Source organism: Xenopus laevis, chromosome 5S, assembly GCF_017654675.1.
Source record: "Xenopus laevis strain J_2021 chromosome 5S, Xenopus_laevis_v10.1, whole genome shotgun sequence".
Classification (NCBI taxonomy): Eukaryota; Metazoa; Chordata; class Amphibia; order Anura; family Pipidae; genus Xenopus; species Xenopus laevis.
Window position 1 is genome coordinate 22844298 of NC_054380.1, and position 27325 is coordinate 22871622.

At 41.7% G+C, this 27325-nt stretch overlaps 1 protein-coding gene across 2 annotated transcripts in view; it reads right to left on the reverse strand.

The window, feature by feature from the left end:
- Positions 1–671: 671 nt before the first annotated feature.
- The window catches only part of fbxo11.S (F-box protein 11 S homeolog), a 60473-nt gene continuing 33819 nt past the window's right edge, over positions 672–27325 (reverse strand). Inside the window, exons 4-23 of one of the 2 annotated variants that reach the window (XM_018265044.2) lie at positions 23400–23541; positions 21605–21734; positions 19509–19592; positions 19295–19427; positions 16576–16682; positions 14257–14368; positions 13490–13596; positions 13270–13407; positions 12491–12708; positions 10300–10385; positions 9611–9705; positions 9340–9462; positions 9147–9232; positions 8467–8543; positions 8225–8368; positions 6448–6558; positions 5175–5282; positions 3737–3845; positions 2146–2244; positions 672–2035 (exon numbers count right to left, since the gene is read on the reverse strand). In XM_018265044.2, the coding sequence (XP_018120533.1) occupies positions 1906–2035; positions 2146–2244; positions 3737–3845; positions 5175–5282; positions 6448–6558; positions 8225–8368; positions 8467–8543; positions 9147–9232; positions 9340–9462; positions 9611–9705; positions 10300–10385; positions 12491–12708; positions 13270–13407; positions 13490–13596; positions 14257–14368; positions 16576–16682; positions 19295–19427; positions 19509–19592; positions 21605–21734; positions 23400–23541 (2339 nt within the window). In that variant the 3' untranslated portion in view covers positions 672–1905. Of the gene's footprint in view, positions 2036–2145; positions 2245–3736; positions 3846–5174; positions 5283–6447; positions 6559–8224; positions 8369–8466; positions 8544–9146; positions 9233–9339; positions 9463–9610; positions 9706–10299; positions 10386–12490; positions 12709–13269; positions 13408–13489; positions 13597–14256; positions 14369–16575; positions 16683–19294; positions 19428–19508; positions 19593–21604; positions 21735–23399; positions 23545–27325 lie in introns of both variants that reach the window. The other variant, XM_018265043.2, reaches the window with a different exon arrangement.

Consider the following 27325-nt stretch of genomic DNA (forward strand, 5'->3'; position numbering starts at 1 on the left):
TGGGAAAGTCCGATCGTTCGAACGATCGGATCTTTGCGTCTATGGCCAGCTTTAGCCTATTAACTCTCAGCAACCAATCCCAAGGCTCAATACATAATGAAATCCTGCCACAGTCACTATGAATTCTGCTTTGCATATAAAAGTGCAATACACCGGCATCACTATCGCACAATATAAAGTCAGTTGGCATTGACTGTATGTTTAAAAGAATATGAAACGCTACCTTTGGGGTAAAGACATAAGTAAAACCTACAAACTCTCAGGGGCTCCATAGTAATTTTACAATAAAAAACTAGTTAATATCTCATCCTGCTTAAGACAATTACAGAGCTGCCTGTAATCCCTGTGTGAGTTTATCAGAGTTGGCCTCCAACATTTACATCATAATGGGGGGTCCTAGGAAGATGAGGGCTTCATCAGGCTGTTATGGCCCATCCCCAGCAGGTTCATGGTTGTTGGGCAGCCAATAGGCTGCAGGTTTTCTCAAGCACCTTTTTTTAATGTTCCTTCTTTAGAATCCAGCAAGCTTCTGCCATCACTAATTTTCTTTGTTGTGTCTCTTGTTAGACCAGCCTTCCGCCGACGGCCAAGCTACACAACCTGCTGCAGATACTTTAATAACTTGTCCCATGTCTGTGTGTGTTTATTCACAAGGCTGCGTTCCACACGAGTATGATCTAATAAACTTTATTTCTTAAAAATGACCATATTTCCATTTTTTTTCTTTCCTAGGAAATTAAACTTTTTTTTTTGTGTTTGTTTGTTTACCTACCCTCTACATAATGGTTATTGAATACTCCACAATATATTAAGTCTAGATGTTATGGTACATGCATACACTTTCAGGCTGTTTGATTACCCACTGTCACCAATACATAGAAATGGGGGGGGGGGGTGTGGGGAATAAAGCAATGGAACGGTATGGGGACTGTATAGAATATGCTCAATCAGGAAATCTCTGTATATTCCCAAAATTTATACAAGGTCTACGCTGTCCAAAAAAAATATGAACAGCAATAATGGAGCAACAGTAAACTTTAAAGTAAAGTTACCACCTGCCAGGGTGAGTGAGGGAAGATCCAGACACGGCTTCAGTGCATCTCATAAATATCTCCTACAGAACACGCTGTATATGAATTGTATCTGGATATGAAGACTGATCCAGGGGGGGGGGGCGCGAGAGAAAGGGGGGAAAAAAAAGGAGACAACATTCTAACTTTTTCTAAAGATAAACCAGAAAAATAGCTGGATTAAAGATTAGTGTTTTTCTCTTTCATAGAAAGAACGTAGATACTGGGGACATGAGTACAACTTACAGCGAGTCTATGGTGCACTAACAGGGACACATTCAAGTACAATAAAGTTTTGCTTGAAATAAAAAAAAAACTACAAGATTAAAGCATTAAAATATCTCAATCTGAATAAATGTTTTTAAAAAAAAAAAAAAAAAATGAAAAGAAATGGAGAAGTGCTAGCTCACGTTTAACCATGTTACAAAAAGCAATTGGTACCCATGTCCATGAAGGCAGCAGTGACGACTGTCCGTTTGTAGTTCTACTGCAAACTGATTGTCCGTCTGTAGTACTACTACTGCAAACCGACTGCCTCTCGCTGCTACTCGCAAGAACGCCAGTGGGTGGCGCCTGTACAATTCTGTAGCTTATTTCTCTCCTCTTTCCTCCATCTTGCACAGAGTAATGCTAAAAAAAAAAAAAAGCCCATTCCTTCCTTGTTCTCCTGAGTCAATATACTGCCTCGTCCATCTCTCCCTCTCGTGTTTGGCATGTTGAAATTCACAATATCAACATTAGTCTCGCACCAAAAAATGGGCCATTTTCAATTTTCTCCAAAGAAAAAGTCTAACTGTTTCGAGTGGCAGGACTTTCCCACGGTAAAGGAGTTGGATCAGTTGTGTTGCAAAGTATTTGATTCTATAGGCGGAGCAGAGTCATATAGTGTATCTGTATCATGGGTCGGTTCTCCGGCTAATGTACACGGATTGGACAGTGTTCCGGCCCCGCAGTCACAGAAAAACCTGTGCGAGGAAGAAAAGTGGAGAACACAATTAAGAATGAAATCGAGAGTGCGCACACATGTGTAACAGTATACACACGTTAAAGCACACGCATGTAAAAGCACACCCACCTATCATGTCTAATAAACTCTACATCGTGCCCTTGGTGGCATTTCTTTATGCAGTTGACGCAGATGGCATTGCGGTCGGTGGTGTTGCAGGTGTGACATCTGGAAACAGAAGGAAAAGTCGTTATGTTTCAATTTCACTACAATCTGTCTAAATGGCAGTGAGTTGGGAGTTTTCTAAACTGAGAAGGATCCAAAGGTTTTTGTTTATAACAAGTTGTCTAATTCCAGGCAGTGTCATTCTGTGGCCACTAAAGCAGATAAAGTTCTGTCTTGCATAAAAAAGGGCATTAACTCAAGGGATGAAAACATAATTATGCCTCTTTATAGGTCCCTGGTAAGGCCTCATCTGGAGTATGCAGTGCAGTTTTGGACTCCAGTCCTTAACAGGGATATAAATGAGCTGGAGAGAGTGCAGAGACTAAGAGCAACTAAATTGGTTAGAGGGAGGGAAGACAAATTATGAGGGTAGACTGTCAAGGTTGGGGTTGTTTTCTCTGGAAAAAAAGGCGCTTGCGAGGGGACATGATTACACTTTACAAGTACATTAGAGGACATTATAGACAAATAGCAGGTGACCTTTTAACCCATAAAGTGTATCACTGTACCAGAGGCCAACCCTTCAGACTAGAAGAAAAGAACTTTAATTTGAAGCAACGTAGGGGGTTCTTCACAGTGAGGTCAGCGAGGTTGGGGAATGCACTGCAGGGTGATGTTATGGCTGAATCTGTTAATGCCTTTAAAGGAGAAATCAACCTATGGGGAAAAACCCCCTACCCCACACCCCAGGTAGCAATCCCTCCCCCCCCCCCGTGGAGATGCCCCACACTCCATACTTACCCCTCGGCGCAGATTCTTCCAACGAAGCTCCACACGTTCATCTTCCGGCTCCTCGGTAAGTAGACTGAGAGATCGTCAATTTCCGTGTAATTTGGCACACTGCTCGCAGAAATGCTGATCTCTCAGTCATCTTACAGAGGAGCTGGAAGATGGACGCGTGGAACTTCGCTGGAAGAATCTGTGCTGAGGGGTAAGTATGGAGTATGGGGCATCTCCCCTGGGGGGGAGGAGTAGGTTTTTTTCCCCCACAGGTTGATTTCTCCTTTAAGAGGGACTTGGATCATTTCTTGGACAAACAGAATATCCAAGGCTATTGTGATATAAAATCTATAGTAGTATATGAGTATATATAGTTTGTATGTGTGTATGGATACTGGGTTTCATTTGGAGGGGTTGAACTCGATGGACTTTGGTCTTTTTTCAACCCAACTTAACTATGCAACGGTTTGAGCGGCAATTCTATTCCCTGACAAATAATCAGTATATATAAATACATAGTTATGGGGCCAATTATAATAAGGTGGGGGTTGGGGGCTACAAAAATCTCTTGAAGGGCCAAATGCAGCCCACAGTGCCTAAAGCACAAGAACAGCTGCTTATTTTTCCTGAAGTGCCAACATGAACCGCATACAAGTAAATATATTTGCAGCCAACAACTGCAGCATGGCAGATAGAGTAGGGTTTAGCCTGGCTTTGGCTTTCTTACCGTATGATCTCTACTAATGAAAGATGAACAAGACAGCGGATACTTTACCTGTAGAAGTCGTGCATTGGATAGCTGGTATAACTGGATATCTTGTATAGACACTGGCCTCTGCTCACTGCTTTTTCTATGGCATCTTGATTGTTGGATATTTTATTATCTGTAAGTGGTTTAAACCGATACATATATATTTATATAATTAGCACGGATTTGTGTAATCACTATTTACACAGCATTTTGTTAAGGCAGCCCACAAAAAAACATGGATGCAGGGGCCAGGTCTGCAATTTGTCAGTAATATTATACCTTACTCTAAAGGTGGTCATAACACAGGCAGAATTAAGCCTCTGTCCTTTAGACTGATTCAGCATCTTATCTGCCTGTGCATGGGGACTTCTGAGGCCCCCCCCCCCCCCCGACATATATCTGAATTGGGCTGATATCGATCAGGCAGGTTTGATTTTTCTCTACAATCTAGGACTGCATCTGCTAGTTGTTCTGTTAGTATCCCTCGTCCTGTCGGCGCCTATTCCCATTGTTTTAATCCGATCATCTGGACATAGCATTAGCCAGATTTCTACCTGCCTTTGGTAGGCATATCAAAGGAAAGATCTGGCTTTCTGCAGTCCTTGGAAGATTTATGGCTGACCTGGCTGCTGCCCTTACAGCTGCTATAAATCACGGCTGATCACATAATACTACCCACACACTCTCTGAACCCAAACAGGCAGGAATGCAAGGAGGGAGAACAGTGCAGGCCCCCATGAAGCCAGAGAAACTAACTTCAGCAGTAAAGGCAGCAGCCAGGTCAGCCATAAATTTTCCAAGGTCAGCAGAAAGCCCCAACAAAGTCAGCTGAAATGCACTCACTCCCTCACAAAGAAATAGCAAAATAGCCAGCTATCAGGAGACAGTAGCGCGCACGTAAGAGCTGGTTCAAGTGCTCGTCGCCCTATCGCCTTTTTCAGCAACAGCAGTACAACTGGAAGAGGGATTTCCTGTCATTATTTAGGTGGAAAATTTTTTAAAGATTGTTAACCCTGTCAAGGCCAGATGTGTTGTTAGAGGTGAGTAGAAGGGACTTTTTACATTAATTTTTTTGTGTTACTGGTCCTTTAAGTGTGTGTTTTGATCCAGAACCTACAAAAATGTCCTATTGTATATTAGAGGGTTTTCAGTTTGTTGTCCTATATGACATTTGACTCCGCTTGAAAGGCTTCTGTAACTGCGGCCCCCACAAAGTATTGTTGGACAAACCCCAGCACACTTTATCATTTTATCCAGAAAAACTTAAAATGACACATACACCCAGGTAATAATTCCAATATAGATCTATATGGCTAATACAGCAGACCAGGGCTCACAAGCACTTGCTTTAGCCACCATGTTCTGCCTGGGCAAAGCTGTGGTCATAATGAAACTTGTGCCATATTTATTTCACTGTATTTTTCCAGAGGAGTGAGGAGGAGCGCAGGTGAGCAGTCAATACCTTTCATGGTAACGTTGACCCCAGACGCTAGAAATAACCCTCCAAAGCGATTGTTGAAGATCTGATTCCCTTCTAGCGTTGCTGTGGCGTGATTGGTAATCTCAATACCTGGAAGGATAAAGATGTGGAGTTAAATATGTAGAATGAAATGCTGCAGAACTCCACTGTCAGAACACAAACTACAACCATCCCCTCAATTTGTGTCCAATCTAAATTGTACAAACAGTCTGTGTGAATGTCCAGCAAGAATTCTGCAGACAATTTCCAAAACATCTACTACCAAACAAGGCCCCCTGCTGGACCAGAATCCCAAAGTATGGGAGCGCACTTCCAGGGTCACAGATTGGTCGCTTCAACTTTTCAGTAAAAAATTACTTTTATTTAAACATTGGTTAAAAAAGAATTACATCAGTTTATGGTCTGGCGCGTTTCGTATAGACATACTTCATCGGAGACCTAAACAAACTTCCATCACTTCAACTATTTATACCCACACACGTGACCTTCCCCCCACAATGCAACACTTCAGCTAATTCACTGATTAGTATCACCTATACAAAAAGTCCCTGCTGGACCAATCTAGGGAGAATTGTCATTAATGTAATATTCCTGTCTACATGGAAAAACTTCTGAACTCCGCATGGGACTGCCTTTCATCAGTGTTGTTTATACTATGTTCCCTTAAAGGAGTAGGAAAGCTACTGAGGAAGTTTATTGCCAATAGAATAACCACAATAGTGCAGCTAGAATGCTGTATTTATTCTGCAGAATGCGTTACCATAAAAAAAGCTGTTTGTTTAGGATAGCAGCTGCGATTTAAACTTGGTGTGACATCACTTCCTGCCTGAGTCTCTTCCTACTCACTCATAACTCTGGGATCAGATTACAGCAGGGAGGGGAGGGGGAGAGGAGCATGCTCAAGCCCAAGCCCTAGAGGCTTAAGCTGAAAACAGAAAGTCTGATACTGAAGCCCATGTATACACAATAAAAGGAAAGAAATGTTTATTTTGACAGAAGACTCAGAGCAACATTACTTTGAGGATTTACGAATATATCTATATAGACCTTTCTGCTAATGCTTACTTAACCTTTCATTTTCCTTTAAACAGCAAATATATCTGTACCTCGAACTGTGCCTCAGTGCACACAAGCCATGGAGCCTCGCTCAGGGAAATGAGAGCCAACGTTTTTTAACACTTTTTTTTTTTTTTTTTTGCACACCACAAATGTTCCAATTGTGATAATTTCCCTTCACATTATCCCCTCCACTAACCTGCTGCAAATCCATCAAATATTCGGTTTTTCCTTAAAATCGGGTGGCTGTTGGTGCTGATAAGTACGCCGGCTTGGGCGTTTCGGAAAATGTCGTTCTCCTCGAGAAGTCCTGTAAAAAAAAAGTCACGATAATTTATACGTTTTATTATAAATTTTCATATCAATGTTCCAGTAGTCGCCAGCTGTTGTGCTGCATTGCTGCTCTGTGATTTTCAGCCGATATTAAGGGTAAACGAGAAGCTTTCATTGTAATATTACTTTACATAAGTGTGTTTTATATCCTTGGGAGCTGCCACACTGTCTGCCTTCTCTGTAGCCTTTATTACACTGCAAATGACAGAGTGCTGTTGCGACTCTTTAGACCTTGGGTTATTAAAAACAAGTATATAATAGAAGTCACTCTTCCATGACATATCATTTCCTTATAGTTTGGAGTAGGGTATAGGGAAATGGGGAGTAGGCAAACAGAAGTCAGCGCAAGAAACTGGAGCTTTAATCCGTCATCTGTGCACAGCTATGTGACTAATGGTGGCTTATATAGGGAACTATGTAACCCCTTTAGTGAAGAAATTTCCACTACCATATAAAAGCATATTTGGAGTACAGAATCTGTGCACTTCGCAGCAGTTCCCTGAAATGGAGCAGGCACAGAGCCTGTGTGTGTGCTGTAAGCCTAGCAACCAGCTGCATAGTGATCTCAGGGCTGCAGGAAGTGAAAGCAGCCTGGAAGTGGCAGACAGGAAGAGGAAGCGGCAGAGCCTGGCAGAGGAAGCAACATGGTAGGCAGAGAGAGAGAGAAAGAGGAACTGCTAGCGGGCCCAGAGAGCTGGAAGGCAACACCAAAAGCTGTTATTTGGATCAGGCTGGCACAGGAAAACCAGACAATGTGCCTGGAGAGACAGAGGAGCTCATTTATAAACACTGGGCAAATTTGCAACTGGGCAGTAACCCATCGCAACCAATCAGTTATTAGCTTTTTTCAGTCAGCTGCAGGTTGAACACTAAAAGCAATCTGATTGATGGCCATGGGTTACTGCCCAGGAGCAAATTTGCTCAGTGTTTACAAATGAGCCCCAGAGAGTGACAGAGAAGCCCAGATTGGAAGAATCAGCACTTTCAGGGGATTTCCATCCGAGTATCCAAAGGGGCTGGAGTTGCACTGTGTGTCCATAAGTGCTTGACTCACCTGAAGAGTGATCGTAAAGTATCCTAAGAAACTGGGACATGAGAATTATCCTTATCCATAGCAAACGAGCGCTCGAAGGTTACAGAAACTGTGTTTGTGGGACTGAGTTAATGGACTTTCCTTCTTTTAGTTAGAGAGATAGTTGTGCTGTCCCTGGTTAGTTAGTGAAGCCCCGATTGCCACCTGTTAGGAGTGCGGTTTGTATTAGTTGGCCATTTACTTTTGGCTAAAAAGTTATTTCGTTTACCAACTACTATGTTTGACTTATTACGGTTTCCTAGTGTGGCCACCCATAGGTGCACTCCCGGATACCACTAGGTGGAGGCACTGCGCTAGTACCAGGCACCCAGTATCTCCTAATACCACTGCAGAGCGGCTCAGGTTTGTCCCATGGGATCAGGTAAGTGCCACACATGGAGTGTAACACCAGCAAAAGGGGTGTCGAAAGGGTTTCAAGCACAGGGTTGAATAGCCTTATTTTTTACAATTTTGGATACATAATTCCCTATGAAGGACCCACTTGAAACATTCTGAATTTAAAGCTTGTACGCATTAAGTTTAAAATGTTCCTATAAGCAAAGTCTAGTACCTCTGCCTCCATTAAATATACAGATTCCTCCATCTCTTCCATCGTGGATTTTATTTCTCCGTAAGGTGGGGTTGCTGTCTGTTTTGATCCAGACGCCGGCCATTGCATTGTCAAATATTTCATTGTCTTCTATAAATCCAAGACCTGGACAGAAGACAAGAAGCAGCAGTTATATTCTGTTCAAGAAACACATTATATGAAGTAAAACTAAATTATAAACAGTTATGTGTGTCGCTACGTACCAGAATTATATACAAGGATACCGCCATTCTGACCTCCCCAGATTTTATTCCGCCTTATTTTAGGGTTGCTTCCAGTTCTGCAAACAAACAGGTTATCTTTGTGAGTCAACATTTCCAACTATATAAACATTGCAAGGCGGCCTCTCAATTAGCATACCGGTCAGGGTGCTACTACCTCAGACCAGCTCCCTGGCACAAGTGGTGCATGTGCAATACAGATCTTTTAAATAAACTTTTCTACTGCTCCTGGGCAAAAAACTGAATAGGCACAGTGGATACCTTAAAAGATGGCAGCAGCCTAACCCACATGGGAACTACTCCACATAGGTAACAGAAAAGAAAGGGAGCCATAACAGAGCAACCTTGTGATGCCTCAAAGCAAATGGCAGTTATGGAGACCAAAACAAAATACATTTGTTAAAATACAATTTTTGAAAAAAAATAAGTATCAGTCAAGGCCTTTTTTGGTGGTTCTAGACCTTAATCAATTTAGGTAACAAAAGTGCAAAACTGCACTGGCCCTGTCACCCAAAACAATCAATTAGTTTTGAATAGGTTAACTACAAGTCAAAAATGAAAGCAGAAATCCAGTTGGTTGCTACTGAAACTAGTGTACAGTAATGACAATGTACATTAGCCTCTTTATTGGTCATCCTTAATGCTAAAGAACAAAGCCTTACCGTATCTGTACCCCAGAATACATGTGATTATAAATGTCGTTGTCTTCTAGGACTCCGTGGCCATTGTCATAAAAGTACACTCCGACCTTAGAAGCAAACACGGAAACATTAGCTAAGATTTTGCCTAATCGAGAATTACTTCTAGGTTTCCCTTTATGCTTCAATCATCCAGTTCCCGTTCCCTTTTATTCACCTGCTTTCCACTGTGTATTCTGTTTCGCCTTAACACGGGGGTGCTTCCGGTTGTCACCCAGACACCAGCCAACGTATTACTGTAAACTTCATTTTCTTCAATTACTCCCTGGCCCTTTTCATGCTTTGGTTTGACGTGAAAATGAAAAACAAGTTTAGCTCACGGTCAAGCAGCTTTTGGCACACGAGCTGCTGTGGAACTACAGCACTAAGAGTTGCCAATACATGGCAGAGCTTTTTCTCCGTTTCATTACATTGAAAATGTCACTCACCACATAGATCCCACCGTGCTGCCCATCATGAATTTTATTGTGCCTGACAATGGGGCAACTGTTTGTACGAATCTGAATTCCTGCTAAAGCATTTCCTAGAAACACACAAAAATACACAAGTTTACAATACTGGAGTAAAAAAAAAAAACAGCAAAACGGAGCTTTAAAGGTAATCAGTAACAAAAAAATGTAAGCATTTTAAAGCATTTTAAAGGCATGACAATATAATGTATTATTGCCCTGCGTTGGTAAAAACTCTACTATAGTTTATATTAACAAGCTGCTGTGTAGCCATGGTGGCAGCCATTCAAGCTCTGAAGAATACCATTGTATACTATTGTATACAATCTTTTATCAACTGTATATCCTGTGCTTGAATGGCTACTCAGCAGCTTGTTTATATAAACTATAGTAGTACTTTAATATAGTGTGTATCCTGTGCTTGAATGTCTGCACCCATGACTACAGAGGAGCTTGTTTATATAAACTATAGTAGTACTTATATGTTGTGTACTGTGTATCTCGTGCTTGAATAGCTGCCCCCATGACTACACAGCAGCTTGTTTATATAAACTATAATGGAGCTTCAAGAGCAAACACACCACTTGTACCAGTGCAGCGCAATCAGTACATTATATATTCATTACTTTAATTCACTTTTGGTTCCTTTTAAAAGGAAAACAAAGTACCATATATGTCGTTTTCTTCTATAAGGCCTCTTCCATCACCAAAGATATAGACTCCCCCTTGGTTTCCATTAAAAATTGCATTTCCCCTGCAAAATAAAACAGCATTTTAGAAGATAAACACAAGGGGTGGCAACCGAAAGCCATAAGTCCAGACATGGAAAGTAACCAGGATCCTTGCCAGCACTATGCTGCATACAGTGACAGTGAGGGTCATTTATCAACACTGGGCAAATTTGCCCATGGACAGTAACCCATGGCAACCAAGCAGATTGCTGCATTCATTGTCCTACTTGCAGCTTGCTTCAAAAAGCTAATCACTGATTGGTTGCTTTAGGTAACTGCCCGTGGGCAAATTTGCCCAGTGTTGATAAATGAGCCACAGTGTGGTGTTGGACAACATCATTTAGAAATTATACACTGAAGTAGGGGGTAAATTTCAATAAATCAAGCTTTTCATTTACTTATTAATCGTCAGAATGTGGTTTCTTGTGACACAGAATATTCCTTCATTATATTCAGCGAAACTGCAACCAGTGGCCAAAAATAGAGGGTTCTGTTTTACGGTGTTCTATCAAAAGTCAAACTACAGACCACCACTCAAGCCTTTCTGTTTAATCAGAACTAAAAGGCCACAGCGTGGAAGGAGAATAGACAATTTATTGTTTTTAAAGGATAAGTGAACCTTTAAAATAAGTGAATGTAAAATTGATGAGTGCTATTCTAAGATCTTTGGCATTGTACATTATTTATTTTCTCCCCCCCCCAAGATATTAAGGGAAATATAGATGAACCTCAATTTTTCACCACCTTAGGTTTTCCCTCATTTAACATACTATATATATATATATATATATATATATATATATATATATATATATATATATATATATATATATATATATATATATATATATATATATATATCGTGTATAAGCCGACCCGCGTATAAGCCGAGGTACCTAATTTTACCTAGGAAAACTGGGAACCTGTATTGACTCGTGTATAAGCCTATACTACACTTTTGCCTGCACAGCTACATTTTACTAAAAGCTGCTCCCCCCTCCCCCTGCAAAAAAGTAGCCACACTGTCTTCTCAGTGCTGAGCTCAGCCTCAGCTCTTTCTTCCTAGTGTCAAAAGCACTGCTCTGCAGCAGAACAGCTTCCTTCCCCTCTCTCTCTCCTACACCCCTCTGTGAGCCTGTGTGAGCGCAGAAGAAGTCAGAGAAGAGAAGGTTTACCATGTGGTCGTGGTGGGTGGCAGCAGACTGCAGCAGGCAGTCTCTCCCTCTCTCAGAGTCTCCCCACACAAAGCAGGCACATAGTTGGAGTCCGACTCCAGCCAGCAAAGCCACGGGGGAAGGGGCGTGCATAATTGTCCGGGCGTGCATAATTGTCCCGACGTCCACACTCTGTCTCTCCCCACCCAGTCACTAAACTTTATTGTCACTACGAGCAGCACAAACTGACACTGGGGGCAGGACGGAAATCTGATGGAGTGCGGAGAGCTCGGCTGTTATTGTGACAGGCAGGTATGTGAGGCAATAGATCAACTTCCACTCACCAACCCTCCGCCTCCTCCAGATCTCCGTCCCTCCCGGCAATCAGCGCCCCCCAACCCCTGTCTCTGATGTGTGGGGAGAGAGCAGGAAGTACCCGAACTCAAAACCCAGAAGTAGCAAGATGCCGCTGCCCATGCCGGATCCAACAACAAGAACAGCCGGCACGGGTCTGCGGGACATCTTTGCTACTATGCGCAGGCACAGGAAATAGTGACTGTCCCGCGGGACAGTTGGGAGGTATGGCGGCTTGTCTGATACTGGGCACGAGCACGCAGCAGCAGGGGAAAGACTCGTTCATTTTAGAATAAATAATATACAATGAACTAATTAAAAAGTCGGCGATCGCAAACACGGTGATTGTTGCACACAAAACGCTGGTTTCTTTTTTCCTCAATATTTATTAAATATATGCTTAGAATAGCACCCTCATCAATTTTACATTCACTTATTTTAAAGGATTACTTATCTTTTAACCATAACTCATTTTAGTAGTAACTATTCATGAAAACATGATAAAAAGGGTATATAGGGGACAAGGACTACAAATGATCCATTACAGAAAATCACACGACAGGGATGTGGAATAAAGTGTTAAACTTGGGAAAACTTAGCCTTTAGGAACCCGTGCTTACCTTATCGTCGGGTCACTATTTGAGGTAATCCACACACCGGCAAAATTGTTTGCATAGATTTTGTTCTCTAAAAACTGTCCTCTCCCTTTTTCATGGACGTAGATCCCTCCGGTCTGGCCGTGGTGGATTTCACACCGAACCACAGTGGGGTTGGCGTAGGCTTTGACCTCGAAACCTGCTATTCTGTTTCTGTGTATGTTGCAGCTTTCGAAATAGCCCTGTAAAACCGTGCAAAGCAAACTTGTAACGAGAATTATTCAACAAATCAGAAAGGGTTGTGTAAAAACACTGAGGCACAAACGCGTCAATTTAAAGAAAAAAATCGGTGGGAGGGGGATTTCAAAAATACAGAGGAAACAGACCCTGCTTCCTCTATATTTATGCCGGTGTCTGCGCCGGTGTCTGCGCAGGTCCAGTCCACGGAGTTCACAGACGCTATCTTCTTCCACGCGATCTTCTTCCTGCTTTGACCGGCGTTTTTGGCGCATGCGCAGTAGGAGCATTTCGCCGGTACAGATCTACTGCGCATGTGCCAAAAGTCATGAAAACTTCGCCAGTCAAAGCAGGAAGAAGATCGCGTGGAAGAAGATAGCGTCTGTAACCTCCGTGGACTGGACCTGCGCAGAGGGGTAAGTAACAAGTTAGGGGCATTTGCCCAGCGGGACAGGTAGGCCAAGGGGGAGGAGGAGCAACACAGGGGAGGGGGGAGGGTTTTTGCACCCAGGGTGTTTCCTTCTCCTTTAAGGAAAAGATCTTATTACAATGAAGCCAGTACTCACCATTCCATGGTCAAATGTGAAAACACCAACATCTCGCCCATGATGAATGTGATTCCTTCTTATAATGGGGTTGCCGTGATTTTTAACCCATATCCCAGCTAGTGCATTATTGGAGATCTCATTGTCCTCGTAGATCCCCTATGTGAGAAATGGATGGAAAAGGATCAAGAACTATTCTAGGACTACTGAAAGGATTAAACAGAAAGAAGTGTGCCGGTACCTGTGCGTGGTCTGTGATGTAGAGTCCTACATTCTCACAGTCGCTAATGTTGCACTGCTTGATCGTGGGACAGGCCCCTTGACCGCTGACACAAACCGCAGAACCCACTGCAACGCAAGGAAAGTCATATGTGAGATGCCTTGAATGCACTTAATTAATAGAGTCAAGCAGAAGCTTACTATTTGCAAAAATAGTATATTCATGAAAAACATGTTACTAAAGGAGAATTGGAGCTTAAAGGGATTCTGTCATGATTTTTATGGTGTCTTTTTTATTTCTAAATGACACTGTTTATACTGCAAATAATTCACTCTACCATGTAAAATTTAATTCCTAAGCCAACAAGTGTATGTACTTTTTTTAAGTGTAATATTGGTGTGTAGGTGCATCTCAGGTCATTTTGCCTGGTCATGTGCTTTCAGAAAGAGCCAGTGCTGCACTATGGAACTGCTTTCTGACAGGCTATTGTTTCTCCTACTCAATGTAACTGAAGGAGTCGCAGTGGGACATGGATTTTTACTATTGAGTGATGTTCTTATATCTACCAAGGAGCTGTTATCTGGTTACCTTCCCATTGTTCAGTGGATATCACTCCAACTTGCAATACAGCAGTAAAGTATGACTGAAGTTTATCGAAGCACAAGTCACATGAATGGGGGCATCTGGGAAACTGACAATATGTCTATGCCCCATGTCAGATTTCATAGAGCAGCACTATGAACTTTGGGGGGGGGGGGAACATTCCCTATGAAGACAATATACAGTACCTGTGCAAGTACTTCGAATGATACAGAAATCAATGACCGGGCTGCAGTTTACGGTGATCTCTAAGCAGTGATGAGCATTATGATGCTGGGCTGATTTATCGTCCGGATTAAACTGAAAGAAAGACGAAATGCACAGCTTTTACCTTGAAAAAAAAAAAAATGGGAAAATCCTGCAAAGGTGCCGTACTTTGTGCTTTTGGGCCGAGCAGCAGTTTCCGATGAAAAATTCCGGGTCAGGCACAGCAATATATAATATATACTCCTGCTGAGCAACACTTTAATGGCGCTTACCAGTCAATTACAGCAAACATCATACTCTGTACATTTCTTTTATTTACACCCCCCCCCCCAACACTAATTTACAGGTCGGCAGATTTACAACAATTCTGTGGGTTTAATAATATCCACCAGTTACAGTGGGCGTTGTATCTGAGGGTGGTGGTAGACAGGGAGATTAGTCGCCCATCGACAAATCTTCTCTACTGCAGGCAACTAATCTCCCCGAAATGTCTTCCCACCGGCAAGAATACTAATCACTGGCGGGATGGCATATGAATGGCTTTGGATTTCCAAAGTCAGCCACAGTTGCCTTACAAAACTTCGGGTGACTTCCATATGTGATCCCGCCATCGGTTCATATTCCTGCCAGTGGGAAGGCATTTCGGGGTGATTAGTTGCCCGCAGAAGAGAAGATTTGTTGCTGGGTGACTAATCTGAAAACCACCCTAAGGGTTGTGACATGTTTCAACAGGGGTAGGGGAGCTGTCAAGGCCAAAGCTAGAACTCCCTATAGCTGGACCCACTGCCTAAGTAGTAGCGCTATTGTCACTGTTAATCTATTCCAGCAAGCACAACAGTAAAAAAAAACAAAGGCACTTTAAAGGGGTTGTTCACTTTCAAGTTAACTTTTAGTATGTTATAGAATGGCTACTTTAAACCTTTACAATAAGTGAATGTAAAATTAAAGAGGGTGCTATTCTAAGAAGTTTTGCAATTTACATTCATTATTTATTTTCTTTTTTCCCCCCAAGATATTAAGGGATACTTGTACTGTTAATATGAATGAATTTTGTTACAACAGCACCACCTGCTGGTCAATTTAGACAGGTCTGGCCACCAAGTAGCCAAGGAAGTTGTCAGGAGAAAGAAAGAGGCTGCTCTGATGTTCTTCTGCTTAGGAAAGATGCAAGAGGTTTGTAATTTTTTTCCTAAGCAGAAGAACATCAGAGCAGCCTCTTTCTTTCTCCTGACAACTTCTTTGGCTACTTGGTGCTCAGACCCTTTGGAAACTGACCAGCAGGCGGCGCTGTTATTAACAAAATTTCTTTATATTAACAGTACATGTATCCCTTGAAAAAATAAATAATGAATGTTAACTGCAAAAGTTCTTAGAATAGCACTCTCGTCAATTTTACTTTCACTTATTTTAAACGTTTACTTATCCTTTATGTACATCATTTTACAGGCTATGATAACCTTTAAAACAAATGAATGTAAAACTGGTCAAGGTGCTTTTCTAAGCACTTCTGTAACTTATTAGCAGCGAATAGAATGAATTTTGGTCAATATTGACCCCTGCTGGTCAGTTCCTCTACTTTGTATGGCTGAAGAGAAATTGCAGAAGGGAAAACTTAGAAGACCGTTCCCATCTTTCCTGAGCAGAGAAACATCAGAAGAGTTACAAGTTTTCTGATATCTCTTTTGTTTTCCTTCTTCAGCTACAGACAGGAGATCTTTCAGGCAGATGGCGCTGTTCTCATAAAATTAATTCTGTTCATATTAATAAGCAGCTAAATATATTTGAAACCGGAACAAAAATTAATGAAAAGCTTTAAAAAAAAAAAACACCCTGATTAAATTATATTAAGGCTTGCATATCCTTTAATAGTTATTTGTATTTGAGAGATGGTTTGCCTCACCATAAACAGCATAGGTACCCATTTTTGGGTCTTGATTAATAAAGGTTTAGATTGTAAGCTCTACAGGGCAGGGATAGTCTTGTACTTGTTAAACACTCAGCACTTAAACTTGAATGTAACTATATTATGCATCCTCTTTTTATTTTACTTACCCATTTGTTCTATTAATGTTTTATTCTACTATACAGTGCATAGAACACTTTATAAAAAGATATACACGAAATCTCTAAATTAAATGAAATCATAAGCATTTTACATTTATAATGAACTGCAATAATCTTGGAATTAGAACACTGTTCTTCAACTTAATTTCATAAAATGCCTAAAAAGATGAGTCCTGCAATATTTAAAAGACATTCTAGTAAAACAAGTATTAGTGGCATAAACAAAGGAAACTCACCCGTATTGTCATGTAACCGACATAGGCGTCCTCTGATCCCTCCATAAATACAAATGTGGAATCTCTTGTATTCTCAATAATTACCTTGTCTGCTACTTTCCCTGGTGCTGTAGACAAATCAAAGAAAATATTACCTCTGTATTTGCAGTGTAAAACTCACACTTCTAGTTTATACTCACTTTATTTTATACATTCCTTAAAATAGTTTGTGTTTTCTTTTTATGATGCTCCTCTTATTGCAATGGGGATATTTAATATTTATGGCTGTCACGCAGCAAAGTATTAACTCTGTTCTGATTATGACAGCATCAGCAGAGTTAGAAATTAAATTTGACCTCCATTACACAAATATATTTTACACTTTGCCCCTAATTTTTTTACTCACCCCTCCGTACAGATTCTGTCTTTTTCAGAAGTTTCGGCGCATGCGCAGTTGGGATTAAAATTCCGGTCCCGAACCATTGCGCATGAACCGAAGATCGCGATGCATGTGCAGTTGTTCGGGACCGGAGATTTACTCCAAATGCACATGCACCGAAAATGCCGTCAAGACAAAGATTACCGGAGGAGAAGAAGAAGAAGGGGCGAGTAAAAAAATGAGGGGCATTTGCCCGGGGGTGGGTGTTTATTACAGGTTGTATTCTCCTTTAAAAATGTTATTTTGCAAAAAAAAAAAAAAAAAAAGGAGAGGATAAGAAGGGTGATATTAGAAGGGCATCGCTACATTTTTTATTAAACCCTTATGTCAGTGGTTATGCAACTTTAAGATTTAGGCTCCGCTTTATTACATCTGTTAAGAACAAAGTTGGCATTCTCTAAAGAGAGATGATGATGCGTGTGTGTGTGTGTGTGTGTATAAAGATAGATACACAGAGAGATAGATGATGGACATAGATATAGAGATAGAGATAGATAGATATATATATAGAGAGAGAGATATATAGAGAGAGAGATATATAGAGAGAGAGATATATAGAGAGAGAGATATATAGAGAGAGAGAGATATAGAGAGAGAGAGATATAGAGAGAGAGAGATATAGAGAGAGAGAGAGATATAGAGAGAGAGAGAGATATAGAGAGAGAGAGATATAGAGAGAGAGAGATATAGAGAGAGAGAGATATAGAGAGATAGAGAGAGAGAGAGATATAGAGAGAGAGAGAGAGATATAGAGAGAGAGGAGAGATATAGAGAGAGAGAGAGAGATATAGAGAGAGAGAGAGAGATATAGAGAGAGAGAGAGAGAAGAGAGAGAGAGAGATATAGAGAGAGAGAGAGAGATATAGAGAGAGAGAGAGAGAGAGAGAGATATAGAGGAGAGAGATAGAGAGAGAGAGATATAGAGAGAGAGAGATATAGAGAGAGAAGAGATATAGAGAGAGAGATATAATAGAGAGAGATATAAGAGAGAGAGATTATAGAGAGAGGAGAGAGAGAGAGATATATAGAGAGAGAGAGAGAGAGAGATATATAGAGAGAGAGAGAGAGAGAGATATATAGAGAGAGAGAGAGAGAGAGATATATAGAGAGAGAGAGAGAGAGAGATATATAGAGAGAGAGAGAGAGAGGATATATAGAGAGAGAGAGAGAGAGAGATATAGTAGAGAGAGAGAGAGAGAGAGATATATATGAGAGAGAGAGAGAGAGAGATATATAGAGAGAGAGAGAGAGAGAGATATATAGAGAGAGAGAGAGAGAGAGATATATAGAGAGAGAGAGAGAGAGAGATATATAGAGAGAGAGAGAGAGAGAGATATATAGAGAGAGAGAGAGAGAGAGATATATAGAGAGAGAGAGAGAGAGAGATATATAGAGAGAGAGAGAGAGAGAGAATATAGAGAGAGAGAGAGAGAGAGAGAGATATAGAGAGAGAGAGAGAGAGAGAGAGATATAGAGAGAGAGAGAGAGAGAGAGAGAGATATAGAGAGAGAGAGGAGAGAGAGAGAGATATAGAGAGAGAGAGAGAGAGAGAGAGATATAGAGAGAGAGAGAGAGAGAGAGAGAGATATAGAGAGAGAGAGAGAGAGAGAGAGATATAGAGAGAGAGAGAGAGAGAGAGATATAGAGAGAGAGAGAGAGAGATATAGAGAGAGAGAGAGAGAGATATAGAGAGAGAGAGAGAGATATAGAGAGAGAGATATAGAGAGAGAGAGAGATAATAGAGAGAGAGATGAGAAGAGAGAGAGAGAGAGAGAGAGAGAGAGAGAAGAGAGAGAGAGAGAGAGAGAGAGAGAGAGAGAGAGAGAGAGAGAGAGAGAGAGAGAGAGAGAGAGATAGAGATAGATAGATATATATATATATATATAGAGATAGATATATAGATATATAGATATATTTATTATCTATCTATCTATCTATCTAGATTATATAGTGAATAAAGTACCCCCTTTTGTAAAATATAAGGATATTATAAGTTACCGAGGAGTTTCATGACCATATAAAAACACGAGGCCGAAGGCCGAGTGTTTTTATACAGGTCATGGAACTCCGAGGTAACTTCTAATATCCTCATATTTTACAACTGGGGGTACTTTATTTATTATAATACACAAATTTTGGTGAGTCATGTGACAGAAATTACATCAGAACTCACCGTTTATAACTGATGACATCAGAACTCACCGTTTATAAGGATATAATTTACAAGATATTCATGGCTTTTGTGTATTATATAGATATAGACACACACATCTGACCAACTCAATATTGATGTTTTATTACCTGCACCAATCATGGTTATTGGGGACTCAATATATATCCATTCATCTGTGTAGATGCCAGAATGCACAAAGATTAGCCCGTCGAAATGCGCTTCCTGAACACCACCAAGTGCATCTTCGATAGTATCATAATACTGTAAAACAGAAATAGTGCTGATCTTCAGCGTCTGACAAGAATCTTCTTCCATGACAGAAAGAAACTATGGTGTACTCACCAACATATTCTCTCTTCCTTTGTATCGTGTGGGATTACTATAGAAGTGTTCTGCAAAGCCTGGTTTAACGTGCGCACCTTTGTACTGTAAAAAGAAAAAAAAAAAGTATTAGAAAGTGCCCCTTTATGAACTCAGAGAGATTTAATTCTTTAGATATGGTTTGTAAGCAAAAGAGAGCCGCAAAGCTGGTTAAAGTATTAATGGCACAAAAGGAGCCCAGAGTGAATCAATCAATTCATGGCTCCCTAAAATACACATTTGCAGAAAGTTCCCTTATAAGCCCTTTTGCAAAGTACATACAATCGGATTTAACACTGCCAGCTCTACCAGCAAGCCATAGTATCACTGCAGCTCTAGTGGCTGAACATTTATCCCCCAAACACAAGGTCTGTGTTATATGAAGTCTCCGACGTAAGCGATACCCACGCAGCACATCACACAATCACAGAAAAACTGCCAATTCATATGCAGGTATGGGACCTGTTATCCAGAATGCTCGGGGCCTGGAGTTTTCCAGATAATGTGTCTACTAGAAAAACATGTAAACATTAAATAACCCCAATAGGCTGGTTTTGCTTCCAGTAAGGATAACTGCATATACTCGTGTATAAGCCGAGTTTTTCAGCACCAAAAATGTGCTGACAAACTCTACCTCGGCTTATACTCGAGTCAGTACGTAAAAAACCGAAAGGAGCTGTGACGTGACATACAGGGGCAGTAGTAATTAGGCATGGTACACAGCTCCTAACACAAAATGGAGGCTTTAAATGAGAATGAAAGGCTGGAGACACTTGGGGGTGCCAAACGGTAGGCACCCCCAAGTGATTGTAGCGACTTACCAAAAACCCAGGGCCTATAGGAGTGAGCACCACGGAGAAAGCTAACGGTACTTCTGTCTTCACGCAGCTGCGCATGCGCATTAGAACGAAAAGCCGAACTTTAACTGTAAAGTCGGCTTTTCGTTCAAATGTGCATGCGCCAGTACAGGGAAATGCGCAGCTGCATGCTTTCTCCGTGGTGCTCACTCCTATAGGTCCTGGGTTTTTGGTAAGTCGCTACAATCACTTGGGGATGCCTAACGTTTGGCACCCCCAAGTGTCTCCAGCCTTTCTTTCTCCTTTAAAGCCTCCATTTTGTGTTAGGAGCGGTGTACCATGCCTAATTACTGCTGCCCCTGTATGGCACACACCATCTCTTCACTGATGGATACACATAGCTAGACTGAGGCACCATAAATATGTGTAATGTGTGTGTACAAGAGACTTCAACCCATTCTCCATTGCTGACAAACTGCCTTGGCTTAGACTTGTGAAATGTACCGATTTCTTTAACCCACTCACCCTAGGCTTATACTAGAGCAGGGGTCCCCAACCTTTTTTACTAGTGAGCCACATTTAAATGTAAAAAAGAGTTGGGGAGCAACACAAGCATGAAAAAGTCCATGGGGATGTCAACTAAGGGCTGTTATTGGCTGTTTGGTAGCCCCTATCTGGACTGGTAGCCTTCAGGAGTCTCTGTTTGGCAGTACACATGGTTTTTATGCAGCCAAAACTTGCCTCCAAGCCAGTAATTTAAAAATAAGCACCTGCTTTGAGGCCACTGAGAGCAACAGCCAAAGGGTTGGAGAGCAACATGTTGCTCGCGAGCTACTGGTTGGGGACCACTGTACTAGAGTATATACGGTAATTATATCTTAGTTAGGATCAAGTACAAGCTACTGTTTATTATAGAGAAAAGGGAAATCATTTTTTAAAATTTGGATTACAGTATTTAGATAAAATGGAGTCTATGGGAGATGACTATTCCATAATTCTGAGCTTTCTGGATAGCGGGTTTCCAGATAACAGATCCCACACCTGTAGTAATGGAGTGAATTTAGTTTACAATTTTACAGGCAAGTCGGTTGATTAAATTCACCCTATTGTGAGTGAATGTGACAAGGAATTAGGATTATAAATGGAGATGGGGCAGGGACTGATGTAAATGATGTACAATAAAGGCTCTGGTGTTAATGATCAGCACTATAATAAAAGACAATATAACAAAATGTCTGTTATATATTTAGAGTTTAAATAAAAGAAATAATAAAGCCATACCAACTGCTGAAAGCTTTCTTTCCATGGATTTGGGTGTTCATATTCTTCAGGGTTAATTGGGTAGAACTTCCCTGGTTCAGGGTGCATCATTGGACGTGTATATTCAAATACTTCCATGTATAAACGTTTCCTAAAACCAAAACAAAAAGTAATTAACAAGAAGTAAAAATTGGGATTTTGTTACTCAGCGTTAAACGGTTTTATCTTCAGTCATCTGTGGGACACCGGAACCATGGGGTATAGAAACTATTTACACTCAAGTAGATCAAACTGGCAATAGATAATCCAGATAATAGATAACCCAGATCCCCAGCACTTCCAGGGTGGGAAGTTACCTTGGAGTCCTGCATCGGTCAGGTAGTCGCAAAAACGGCAGGTTTAGGGCAAAAAGTTTGGGTACCCAGCGGGTTATCATGGGTAACCCGGCTGGGTACCCCACAAAGGCGTGGGCCTGATCCCTCCAACATTCCCTTGTGGTTGTGCCATTTGTTTTTTGTGTACATTTGACTTCAGAGTGATGTTACTACCGGTTTCGTGTGTCCACCGGGTTGGAATGTTAGTTGACCTATTGCAGGTCACGAGTATCAGACTGGGCCAGATACGGGTATCAAAAAACAGAACGGCGCAGGACTCTAGGTCGTGTGTCCTCATAGTTGACTGAAGCAACACAAAATTGCAAAATCTGTGGGACACAGGGACCACTGGAGACATACCAAAACCATCCCCTTATAATAGGGATGGAGGAAGCAAGGCTGAGAGGCAAGTTTAAAAAAAAAAAATGTGGCCTGCAGTACCTTCCTGACAAAGACCCTGAGTGCAGCTACATGGAGTCGAGATCGACCTGAATACATCTGCTTTTACATTTTTCTGGTGCCAGTGTCTGGTATTGTAGTAAGCTTCCATTGGTTTTTAGAGATCCCAAGCAGAGACCATTTCCAGACCCTGTGATATTTCTTGAACGAAACTGGTTTTCGGGCTGAAAATTACCCTTAGAGAAAATAATTTATGTTGGAGGACTAGGGACTTAAAATCCATTGGAAAAATTATATTTTATATTTATTATATATTTTATTTTGAAATTTTCCGTTTGGCTTCCCAGGTGCCCTCAGCCATGTGACTGTGATAAACTTGTCTCTCTCTGCTGCACTGCAAGTTAAAGGGGTGGTCCACCTTCGAACAACTAGTTGTTTTTTGATAGATCACCAGAAATAATGACTTTTTCGCTGACCCTGTAAACTGTTCTAAATGGATACATTTAGTTGATACAATTTTTATTTGTGTCCCTGCTGAGCAGAATCTCTGGGTTTCATTACAGGCAGCTGTTAGAGAACGGATACAATAGTTGCTAGTACTCCAGAGATGCTCCTGCATGTAGAGAGACATGATGTCTGGTGATTTTTATAGAGTGAGCTCTAATGCATCTTCTTAGCAAAAGGAGCCCACCTATAAGATATATTGGATCTAACAGTCAATGAATATCTGACACCCAACTCCTGAATGAAGACAGAATGAAGAGAAAAAGATGCAGAGAGAGGGATATTAAAGATAAACTTGATTATTTCAGAACCTGAACAGAATTTTTAGAAAGTTTCTTATTTCAGTATGATGACTCTCATTTTGCGATAGTTCCCCTTTAAGCTTGGACAGCTAGGAGAAGCCATTGTCGAGAAGGAATTTGACCCACTCCCCTTTAATATGCTAAAAAAATCCAAAACTTCTTTGCATTTTACATTTATAGATCAGATATACAAAATCATCTTAAGCCTGAAAAGAGTAACATAGAACTTCCACTCACCATAAAATCGGATCATTGGCAAGTTCGCTGAAGCGTTTGCAAACACAAGCTGCTCTGCACAGGTCCTGCTCCAGTAGGTAGGAGAAGATCTTTAGGACCACCTCATCCGGAAGCTTCTCCTGAAGATACTGCTCTGCGGGGGCTGCTGTAAAAGAATCATACGAATTGAGCGCAGGCTTCACAGGACACATATTGCCAAATTGCTGCCGATTACCAATGCAAACTACTGCAACTAACACCACAATGTTTACACTTGTGCATTACAATATCTGAGACGATAAATGTAAAGTGAAGTCCATACCAGGGACGGACAACTAAGTTTGTCAGGACTAGCGCCACCTGCTGGCCAGTTTCCATCAGACCTGACCACCAAGTAGTGAGTGAAGTTGACCCGCCACACACTGTCTGAAAATTGTACGAATCGAGGATTCGTACGATCGGATCTTTCCGTCTATGGCCAATACGCTTGTGTGAATGCTGAACGAATTCAGGAGTCAGATCAGGATTCGGCCAAATCCAAACTGATTTTAGCAGGATTCAGATTCAACAATTCCAAGAATCTTTAAAGGCTAAATACTGGGAAAATACCAGCATTATAATTTCATGTAACGTTACTGGGAAGCATTTTGCTTCCTATATGCCCTTTCAAATGTTTACAGTGAAGCTGGTCATACACCTAAAGATCTTAGCCTGATTTGGCCAACACAGACCTGTTAGGAGATGCAGTCCTTACCTGATGAGGAAATGAGGGATGGCCCCATGCAAAAACCAATACAATTTGAAATTGGCAGATAAAACATTAATGTATGGCCACTTTAAAGGGTTTGCTCACCAGAAATAAAGACTTTACCCAATTACATTCTATTTGTGACCATTTTTTTAAAATTGAAATGTGAAGTTTAACTTTTCGACTTCTAAAGCAGCTCGCGGGGGGTCGTCGACACTGTAGCTGTTCCAGATTGATATATTTAGTTGATACATTTATCATCTTTGGCACTGCTGAGCAGAATCGATGAGTTTCTTTAAAGGCAGCAGTTACAATTGATACAATAGCGGCACTTATATTCCCCATAGATCCTACTGAGAAATGGAGCAACTACTGTTGCAAAATTGTAACAGTTTTAGAGTCTGAGCCTGAATTACTGAGCTGCCTGACTCAACCACCAGAGACAGGAACATTCAGCTTTAAAAAAACTGGATTGAATAGAGTGTATTATTGGTGAACAATCAGAAAACTCAGCTGAATAAAGTGTTTATACTGAACAATTCCTTTAAAGGGGTTGCTCACTTTTCAAAAATAAAAACTGGGTGACTGGGTGTCTACCATAATAGCCAGAAAACTACTTTATGCTTTTCAACTCTCTTGGTTTCCACTGATTAGTTACTGCCTGGTTACCAATAATATAATGTAATGTTGCCCTGCACTGGTAAAACTGGTGTGTTTGCTTCAGAGACAAAACTATAGTCATTCAAACAAAGCCATTCAAAGCTTAAAATGGAGAAAAGGCAAAGGATACACAGCAGATAAGCTATTATACAATGGGATTCTTCAGAACTTATCTGTTATCTACTGTGTATTCTGTGCTTCAATGGCTGCCCTTGTGGCTACACAGCAGCTTGTTTATATAAACTATAGTAGTACTTATCTGTTATCTACTGTGTATCCTGTGCTTGAATGGCTGCCCCCATGGCTACACAGCAGCTTGTTTATATAAACTATAGTAGTACTTATCTGTTATCTACTGTGTATCCTGTGCTAGAATGGCTGCCCCCATGGCTACACAGCAGCTTGTTTATATAAACTACAGTAGTACTTATTTGTGATCTACGGTGTATCCTGTGCTTGAATGGCTGCCCTCATGACTACACAGCAGCTTATTTATATAAACTATAGTAGAATTTCTGAATCAAACACACCAGTTGTATCAGTGCTGCACAACACTACATTATATTGTCATTACTTGGAAAACAGGATTTTTGATACTCACCGTTAAATCTGTTTCTCTGTGGTCGATAGGGGGACACAGGGACTATGGGGTTAAGCTCCACCCTCCAGGAGGCAGGACACTTATTCAATGAAAAAAGGGGCGTGCCAGTACTGTGGCTTAACCCCAGGCTAGAGCCAATGTATTCAGTTGGTACCAAAGACCTGCTAACCAAAGAACATAAGTAATGCTCATAAAAATATATTAACGGCAGAACAGATAACTCAGGAAGAAATTCCACACAGACCAACATGGTCAAACTCGCATAGGGCGGGAAGCCCTGTGTCCCCCTATCGACCACAGAGAAACAGATTTAACGGTGAGTATCAAAAATCCTGTTTTCTCTGTTGTCTCAAGGGGGACACAGGGACTATGGGGACCTAACAAAGCAGTCCCAGAACAGCAGGGTGGGAGCGAGAGAAAAGACACATTATTGCACCACAGAGTGCAACACCTTGCGGCCAAAAGCGGCTTCCGCAGAGGAAAACGTGTCAATTTTGTAAAATTTTGTGAAGGTGTGAACGGAGGACCAGGTAGCCGCTCTGCAGATCTGGTCCAAAGAAGCCGAGTTGCGCCAAGCCCAGGAGGCTCCCACCGACCTCGTGGAATGGGCTCGGACGCCCTCCGGCGGAGATTTACCTTTGGCTAGGTAAGCCTGACGAATGGTCTCCCGTAACCATCGAGCAATGGAGGTCTTGGATGCTGCCAGACCGCGGCGGGCCCCAGAGGGCAGTACGAAAAGATTTTGAGACAGTCGAAAATCCTTGGATCTCTGAATATACCAGCGAGGAGCCCGGACAACGTCCAGACCATGAAGTCTGCGTTCCTTGTCGTTCTTGGGATCCGGGCAGAGTGAGGGTAGAACGATCTCCTGATTTATGTGGAAGGATGAAACCACCTTAGGCAGAAAGGACGGTAAGGTGCGGAGCACCGCTTTGTCTTTGTGGAAGACGAGGAAGGCAGGATCGCAGGATAAGGCACCGAGTTCAGACACTCTCCGAGTTGATGATATTGCCACGAGGAAGACAACTTTCCAGGTAAGCCATTGTTCAGAGACAGTCCCGAGAGGTTCGAAGGGGGGATCCAAGAGAGCATCCAAAACAGTATTCAGGTCCCAGCCGGGGACTGGTGGACGGAATGGAGGACTGATGTGTGCTACACCCTGCAGAAAAGTGCGGACGGAATCATCCAGAGCCAAACGGTGTTGGAACAAGACAGATAGAGCAGAAACTTGAACTTTCAAGGAACTGAGCTTCAGGCCCAACTGCAGACCCCGTTGGAGAAAAGACAGCACTCTAGGGATGTTACAGTCCGTGAAGGAAAAGGGGCTGGATATGGGAATGGCGGTGTCGTTGCACCAATTCCAATAGTTGCGCCAAACTCTGTGATAAGCTTTAGACGAAGTGGGCTTGCGTGATTGCAGCATAGTAGCAATGACATCCTCCGCTATTCCCTGTCGTTGCCAGATGGCCGCCTCAATAGCCAACCCGTCAAAACGAAGAGGCCCGAGCATCGACTGTAGGGGGCATAGACCATTTGTCCACCAATTCCTTGGAGAAGGGATAGGATTTGGAGAATTTACGAGTGGCTTGAAATTTTCGTTCCGGAAAATTCCACTCTTCTTGTATGATAGCTAAGAGCTGATCGTGAGATGGGAAACAAACCGAGGATTTGTGTTGTCTTTTGAACAAGCTGGAAGTTTGCGCCTGTTCCTTTGACTGAGAAACTTTTAACACCTCAGTAACACCTTTGATGATATGTTCGATATCGTGTTGGACATCGTGGCCTTTAGCCTCATCCTCAAGTTCCTCTTCATCCTCCGACGACACCTCTGAGGGGAGAAGTTCGCCCTCTGAATGGGAGGAATCCCCTCCCACAGTTGAACCATCAGAGGGAGTGTGGGTCCCTGTGCGTGGTCTGGAAGGCTCTGGTCTCTTGCGT